General features: G+C 42.1%; 1 protein-coding gene across 1 annotated transcript in view; it reads right to left on the bottom strand.

Annotated features, from left to right (window-relative positions):
* LOC106531582 (secreted frizzled-related protein 1) overlaps positions 1-8,619 on the bottom strand; it is a 17,902-nt gene that overhangs the window by 7,484 nt on the left and 1,799 nt on the right. The window contains exon 2 of the mRNA XM_014027486.1: positions 3,901-3,981. Within this exon, the coding sequence (XP_013882940.1) occupies positions 3,901-3,981 (81 nt within the window). The remainder of the gene's footprint in view (positions 1-3,900; positions 3,982-8,619) is intronic.

Genomic DNA, 8,619 nt, shown 5'->3' with positions numbered 1-8,619 from the left:
CAGAAGTCCAACAACAGAACACCACTCAAGTTCAGATCGGGTAGGCCATTCCTCCCACCCATGCCCCTCCAGGTCTCACTGTCATTGCCCACGTGAGCATTGAAGTCCCTCAGCAGAACAAGGGAGTCCCCAGGAGGGGCACCCTCCATTACCCCCTCTAAGGACTGCAAGAAGGGTGGGTAATCTGAACTGTTGTTCGGCCCGTAAGCACAGACAACAGTCAGAACCCGTCCCCCCACCCTTACGCGGAGGGAGGCTACCCTCTTGTTCACCGGGGTAAACCCCAACGTACAGGCGCCAAGATGGGGGGCAACAAGTATGCCCACTCCTGCCCGGCGCCTCTCACCGCAGGCAACTCCAGAGTGGAAGTACGTCCAGCCCCTCTCAAGGAGACTGGTTCCAGAACCAGAGCCATGCGTCGAGGTGAGGCCGACTGTTTTGGTTCCAGAACCAGAGCCATGCGTCGAGGTGAGGCCGACTATTTCTAGCCGAAACCTCTCAGCCTCGCACACTAGCTCCGGCTCCTTATCTCCACATCAGTATCATGATTCTTATTTACAAAGATTCAAAACTGATTTAAAATGTCCCAAAATTAATTTTTAAAAATGCAAAAATAAAGCAAATCCATTGGCTGTCAGCCTCCATTTTGTAATAATGTAGGACGTCCTGACATCACCATGCCGCTGCTTCTGGTACGTATGCATGAGCAGAAAGCACCAAAACAAAGATGAAACTACAAAACTGGAGGAAAGATAGATTCAACTGACCCTGTCTTCATTGAATGCAAAGATTTGGGCTCAGTTTGGTTTTCGCTGAATGAGTCTGAGTTTGGCATGAGCTTCACTGTGTGCAAGGTTTGTAAAATGAAGCTGAAGCACTTTGGGAACACGACAAATGAGCTAGCATTATCAGGTTTGAATGAAAAATCCATTTTGAATTGAATCGTGGCCCCAAAAATCAGAATCAAATCGAATTGTGAGACAGTAAAAGATTCCCACCCCTAATGTGATGTAACCGGAGTGTTCAGTAAAGGTTTATGGACCAATCTAACGTCAGCTTATCAACACTAACTCCAACTTATCCATGCYAATCGCTAGCCTCTCAAATATTAACACCAGTCTATCCATGCTAGTCACTAGCCTCTCCGATGCTAACCTAAATGAATAGTTTACTTCTCATTTTCCAGTGCCGGCCTCTCAGGTACCAGGGCCAAACTATCATTAATCAGATCAATAGCTGGCTGAGGAATAGATATAGCCTCCTGTTCCAAGGATGTAGCAACTGATGGTTTTGCAATACTCGTAATTTTACCGTGCAACACTCACAAGCCACTGGATGAGTTTTATTGAAACTCAATAAGTAATCATTGGATTGAAAACTCATTAACTTTTAGTGTCAGTCCAATGGAAGATGGCACAGGCAACAAACACAAAAACTGTCAATTTTACAGATAGGGAGCTACAGCTTGCTGTGGTAGGAGCTGAGAGTCATTCACAACACACACTCTGAGTGCTGACACTTCTGACCCAAACAACCATAGCTCCATTCTGATTTCATTTAGCACAGTTCACACACATATGTGAGATCTTAGGCACTTCATTTGTTGGAAAGTTCCTTTCGTTATGTTTCCTCTGCGGGTTCAGAGGCACAGACGGGACCCAGAGGAGCCATAAACCCAGGAGCAGGGTGTTGAGCTCCCTGTTAGTGTTGATGGAACCAGAAGTGATCCGATAAGCTGCAGCTGCTCCGCTCTTCACCACATCAACAAGAAAGGAGCTCAGCAATAACAATAAAGTCAGCTGACTGAAGAGGGTTTAATTGAAGGGCTCCTGGAGCTTCTGGGACAATGAGGGACTGTAAAACCTTAAGTAGAGTGATAAAATGCTGCGGGAACAATGTGATGAGTGGGACGAGCTGTAAATCTGTTAGGAGCTGAGTGTGCCTGGAGAATCAGTGACTCGTTACAGAAACCTCTCAGCCATGCCAGAACTCATTTTATCCAATGAAATCTGCATCAAATGCACAGAAGACAAAGTTGTGCAACAGGTTGGAAGTGGGGGAAAAGGAGCAGCGTTAGGTTTGACTCTGACCTTAAATGAGAGTTAACTCTGCTCCAGCTTCCAGTAAGTGAGCGGTAACGTGCACAGTAATGCTCCTGCACTGCCAGGGTGAGGATATCTTACACAGAATCGCTCCGCGACGGTTAATAAAGACTTCAGGGTGAGTGAGTGATTCATTGTTCAAGCCTCCCTCTGCTTTTTCACCCAAACGTCCCTCGGAGAAGACGAAGACCTCCATCCATCAGATCTGTGTTTGTGGTCTTCTCCAAACCAAACAGACAGCCTGAAACATGCCGTTGCCTCCCGCCCTCTCATGATGGCCTTATCTGTTTGTTGCTACTTCATGATTAAATCCAGACATTTTTCCATCTACAGATTTTCTCTTTTTTCTCAGGACTCGTGTGATCACTGACGAGTATTTATAGCTGCTCTTTTCTCTTCAGACCAAACTTCAGTTCTGCTAGATGAGAAGCAACAAACAAATCTTTTGTCCTGCAGTAATATAAGCAGCAGCGTCCTTCATGTCTGCTTCTTTTCTTTGTCATGGTGAGCTGATTTTAAAGGAACAATGAGGTTTGATGCATTCAGCGGTGGAAAGCCATTCGTTGGGTCTCGTTCCCAGCCTGATGCTAAGTCTGGGTGTCCTCACTTGTCAGCTGGTTAGGAGACATATGACAAGAGACCAAAACAATATTTATCTTTCCCCTGAGATGAAAACAGCCAATGATGTGCTCCTTTCTATCTGACAAAACCAACTGCAGACTGAAAAAGGCGAGTCCCAGGACCGCAGCATAAACACCGAGGCAATTCCTTAAACAAACGTAACTTTAAACCTCTCTAGAGAACTCGTGGAAAGTCTGGTTCCAATGTGCATCTAGTGTTTGTTTGCTCACCATGATACCTGGAATTCAGGCTGCCACAATTTTCAGTTCTGCAAACAAATAAAAGATTCAAGTTCTTGTGTGCATCACTCACATTTTATTGCTCAAGTCCTGGAGCCGTTTTCAAGGAGCACAACGCTCAGCATGAGCTTTTCAATAACCAAAAACTTCACTGTAGCCCTGTCTGTAAGGTCTCTTTCTACATATATCTCCATGTACAAATACACTGAGTGTATGTATGAGTGTACATGTACATGTGTATTTGTGACACTATTTTATGACTGATAAGTTGGAAATAATTCATTAAACAGACTCATTTGGCAAAATTCTGACATTTTCTTAAAGACAAATTCTGTCCTGGTTTGTAAAGGTTTTGAAGTTGGACTGACTGTAAAGCTCAAACTTAAAAACTAAAGCTGTCCTAGATATTGATCTGACTCATTTTAGATTAAGTATCAATCAATACCAAATTTCCACCTGATCCCTGCTAGTTTGCATGTTTTAGCATGACACACTACCAGATTACAGTCTGCATGTCTAAATGCACTGCTCTCATTAACACGTTTGGTTTTCTTCCCATAAAAACTCAAACTTTGTCCTCTAATCCCAACCAATCAGGCAGCTAGATGAACCATCCTGACCCTGGTCCTGATCATGGTTCTGATTCTGGTTCTGCTCAGAATGGGAAACTGTAAAAATTTCTATGAATGAAAAGTTTTATGTGACTCAAACTGAACGTAACTGGTTTGAATCGGGATTTGAACTGATTTATGATTTGGGCACGGCTTTTCTTTTGGATACCGACCCTGAAATACATTTTGTTGGGATTTGGAAATGTATAAATAAACTGGATTAAATTAAATTAAATTAAATTAAATTAAATTAAATTAAAGAGGATTCAGATTGACCTTCTGGTTTCATTAGGCTAAAAGTAGAAGCTAATGTTACAGGGAACTTACCAAACTCACTGGCACAGAGGTGCTCCAGCACGGCATCACCTTCCATGTCATTGTCACATGGAGGGCAGACAGGAGGTAAACCTGTGGAGGCAAAGAAATAAATATTCAATGAAAAAACATGGTCAAATATCTAACACAGCAGTGACTAATCCCAAACAATCAGTTATCTGTCCTGAGCTAACATCTGTCAATTCAATTCAGTTTATTTATATAGCGCCAAGTCACAACATACGTTGTCTCAGGGCACTGTGCATAAAAAAGAACAATCTAAAGAAGAAACCAGCAGACCGTGTTGAATCATTTCATCACAGTCTCCCATCCTGAGCAAACGGTGGAGAGGAAAAACTCCCTGCTAATCAGGAAGAAACCTCCAGCAGAACCAGGCTCAGGACAGGCGGCCATCTGCCTCGACCGGCTGGTTGAGGGACAGGAAAGAGACACAGACAAACAGAAGAACTGGTCCAGGTGCACTTACTTCTGGAAAAGAGACAAAGAAAAAACATGTTTTTGATAGAAAAAATTACAATAAACATGTAGAGAAGAGAGACTAAAGACAACAGCAGTGTGTCTTTAGTCACAAACAGGAAATGTGCTCAGTTTGTGCTCCAGCAGTCTAAGTCTATAGCGGCAGAAATGAGGAATAATTCAGGAAACCTAAGTCTAACTATAGGATTTACCAAAAAGGAAAGCCTTCAGTCTAATCTTAAAAGTAGACTAGAGTGTCAGCCTCATGGACAGAAACTGGAAGTTGGTTCCACAAGAGAGGAGCTTGATAACTGAAAGCTCTGCCTCCCATTCTATTTTTAGAAACTTGAGGAACCACAAGTAAACCTGCAGTCTGAGAGCGAAGTGCTCTGTTAGGAAAGTATGGAACAATAAGATGTTTAATATATGATGGAGCTTGGTTGTTAAGAGTTTTGTATGTTAGGAGTAATATTTTAAAATCTATTCTGAATTTGACAGGGAGCCAGTGGAGAGAAGCTAAAACTGGAGAAATATGATCTCTTCTTCCAACTCTCATTAAAACTCTAGCAGCAGCATTTTGGATTAACTGAAGACTTCTTAAAGAGTTTTTTGGAAGCCCAGATAATAAAGTATTACAGTAATCCAGTCTAGACATGATAAATGCATGAATCTGTTTTTCCGCGTCATTTTTTGGACAAAATGTTTCTAATTTTAGTAATATTACGCAGGTGGAAGAAGGCGGTCCTGATAACATTTTTAATGTGGGGTTTAAAAGACATATCCTGATCAAAAATAACACCAAGGTTCTTTACATTAGAACTGGAGGCCAGATTAATGCCATCCAGAGGAGGTGAAAGGCTGCAAAGTTGATCCCTAAGATGTTCAGGTCCAAAAACCATAACCTCTGTCTTATCTGAATTTAGAAGCAGAAAATTAAGAGTCACCCATGTTTTTATGTCTGTAAGACATGCTTGTAGTTTAAGTAACTGGTTGGATTCATCAGGTTTCATGGATAAATATAACGGAGTATCATCCGCATAGGGCGGCACGGTGGCTCAGATGGTAGAGCTGATGCCTCTCAGCAAGAAGGTCACCGGTTCAAATCCCGGTCCGGGGACCTTTCTGGGTAGAGTTTGCATGTTCTCTCCATGCATGCGTGGGTTCTCTCCGGGTACTCCGGCTTCCTCCCACAGACCAAAAACATGACTGTTAGGTTAATTGATAACTCTAAATTGTCCCTAGGTGTGAGTGAGAGAGTGAATGGTTGTTTGTCTCTATGTATGGCCCTGTGATGGACTTGCGACCTGTCCAGGGTGTACCCCACCCCTCACACTGTGATTGCTGGATATGGACACCAGTGACCCACGCAACCCTGAAAAGGAAGAAACGTGTACAGAATGTGGATGGATCATCAGCATAACAATAGAAAATTATCCCATGCTGTTTAATAACTTTACCAAATGGAAGCATAAATAAAATAAAGAGGATTGGTCCAAGCTAACTCCATGACTAAATCTGGTGTAAGAAGAGGATTCATTAACATTAACAAACTGAAATCTATCAGTTAAATAAGACTCAAACCATTTTATAGCTGTTCCTATAATCCCAATTTCAAGTTCAAGTCTACATAATAAAATATTGTGATCAATTGTATCAAATGCAGCACTGAGATCTAACAGGACAAAAATGGACACAAGTCGACTCTCTTGAGCTAACATCTGTTCTGAGCTAGCATCTGCCCTGAGCTAACAATTGTCCTGAGCTAACATCTGTCTTGAGCACATGTCAAACTCAAAGCCTACGGGCCAAATGCAGGTGACTTCTGTCTGGCCCATAGACCCCCCCAAAACTTATTTTTCTTACTTAATTTAATACGAAAGTCATGAAGTTTTTTTTGTCAAAGTAAACTTTAAATGTATAATTCAGTGCAACAAAATACAAAAGGTGAAATAATACTTGTCTGGTCCCTGAGATGTTGGCTTTGGTAAACCGTGGCCCTCTGATTAATTTAGTTGGATTTACCTGTATTTTTGTCTCAAAATAAGTTGTTTAAAGCCGGTATTGACCATAAACTACAATGCATGTCAGTTATGCATTGGTATTACCTGTTGGAACGAAGGAGAGTTCAGAATTCAAGATTTACCACATTTCAACAGTGAGTCACTTACTTTTATTTTTAATAGTAGTTCTGTATTTTTCACATTTAGTCAGTCGTACATTTCAGTCTTTATAAAAGAACACGTTAAAACACTGTTTCTATGCAGGAAAAACCAGGTAGAGCCCAGTTAGTTTGTTAGCTGTGCTCTGCTGTAGCAATGAGACAAGGAACATTTCATGTTTAGTCAAAGTTAAATACGAAAAGTCAAAGAAAATCACATCTGGCCCTTTGAGGGAYCACCATAACGCTCATGTGGCCCTCAGTTAAAATGAGTTCAACACCTCTTTACAATATTCAGAAGAAATCTGATCAACACCAAAAGAAAGAGCAAAATATTTGTGAGGCTTAATTCATGTTATGAGTGAAGCTTGTTAACAAGAAAAGGTTCTGCCTGGATCAGTCTTTACWTGGAAAAGGTGGAGGAACCTCGATCCCCAGGCTCAGACCTGTAGACCATACCTGGGTTTAACCGAGACACCAGCCTTTCAGAGTTTCATCACTTTAGCTGGGAGTTTGTCAAAAACATTTAAGCAACAAATKTTCTCAGAATAGTCACATTTGCAGTTGAAATAATCTGAATTGTACTTTCAGTAAATCCAGAGGGCAGAAGCTGTATTCGGAACTCAGAACACATCAGAAACCACCTCAAAAACTGCTCCAGATGACCTGGATTCATTTCTAATCTGTACTCCAGCAGATGGGGAAGCTGCTAAGGTGGGGTCCATGTACTTTTTTTGTCATTCCATGTTTGTTTTGAAAATATACTGAAAAAAATATAAATTGATGTTCTTTTTTCTTTTTGTACTCTAAAAACAAGAATGCAACCTGTTGTTTTACACTGCCTGGCAAGAACAAGTGTCCACATGGATGTAATGATGTGGGGTTGCTGCAGGTGTTCAGGTCTAGGTTCAGCAACAGTCTGTGCTCAAAGAATGAGGTCAGCTGACCACCTGAATATACTGAATGACCAGGTTATTCCATCAATGACTGTTTCTTCCCTGATGGCACGGCCATATTCCAAGATGACAATGCCAGGATTCATCAGGCTCTTATTGTGACAGAGTGGTTCAGGGAGCATGAGACATCATTTTCACACATGGACTGGCTCCACAGAGTCCACTGAGAATCTTTAAGATGTGCTGGAGAAGGTCAGACTCTACCATCATCAATGGAAGATCTTGGTGAAACATTAATGCAACACTGGATGGAGATAAATCTGGTGATATTGTAGAAGCTTATCCAAACAATGCCACAGAGAATGTGGTCCAATACAATACAGCAAGACTGTAATCAAAGCTAAAGGTGGTCCAATGAAATATTAGAATGGGACCTTTTTTTGAGTGCCTTTTTTGGCCAGCCATTGTATTTTTTCTCAAACAGGAAGTTAACACTGTCGTTATCGATCATCGGCACTTGGCTCATTGGGAACAAAACAATGTGTGAGCTTGCAGCTGAAAACTCACCTGTGTTCACCTGAGTCTGTCCCCATCATCACGGCTCAGTGATCCGAAGCTCTGGTCAGTTTGAGGTGAAGTCAGGGCTGACAACAATACTCCTAACAGAGCAGCTGGACTGTGTTCACCACATTTAGCAGCAAAATAAGATTTAATTAGAAAACTGGGCCTCGGTCCTGACATTAAATATGTCCCCAGACCCCCCCCCCGCAGCACCCAGGGGGTCTTTAAGAGGAGCAGTTTCAGCTCCAGACTAAAACAGGAGGAGGTCTGATCAAATCAATGAGGGGTTTGTTTCCTCCTCCTCCTTGAGGTGGACAGCAGCCAGACTCTTCAACCAGAACCATTCAGAACTCAGCTTGGACCATTATTCTGGATCATTCGTCGAGTCCAGAGAGCCCAGACCCTGAGTCTGCCTCAGGATCATCAGTTTTATGAGTTCTGTCAGAAAAGCAGGTATTTTCCTGCCTTCAAGCTCTTCTCAGCAAACACCTCGAAACAAATGATTCCCAGCTGCTCGGCACATCCGTCCAAAAACTAACCGGGACTTTAAAACACGCTGAGATCACATTCAGCTTAACGGCACAATTATCTGTTGTTTTCTTTCCCAACAGGTTGCATTTGTTTCTTTGTGCTTGGATT

The sequence above is a fragment of the Austrofundulus limnaeus genome, unplaced genomic scaffold, assembly GCF_001266775.1.
Source record: "Austrofundulus limnaeus strain Quisiro unplaced genomic scaffold, Austrofundulus_limnaeus-1.0 Scaffold652, whole genome shotgun sequence".
NCBI classification, from domain to species: domain Eukaryota; kingdom Metazoa; phylum Chordata; class Actinopteri; order Cyprinodontiformes; family Rivulidae; genus Austrofundulus; species Austrofundulus limnaeus.
The sequence above is the reverse complement of the archived record's forward strand: the minus strand, read 5'-3'. Positions and strand labels throughout refer to the sequence as shown.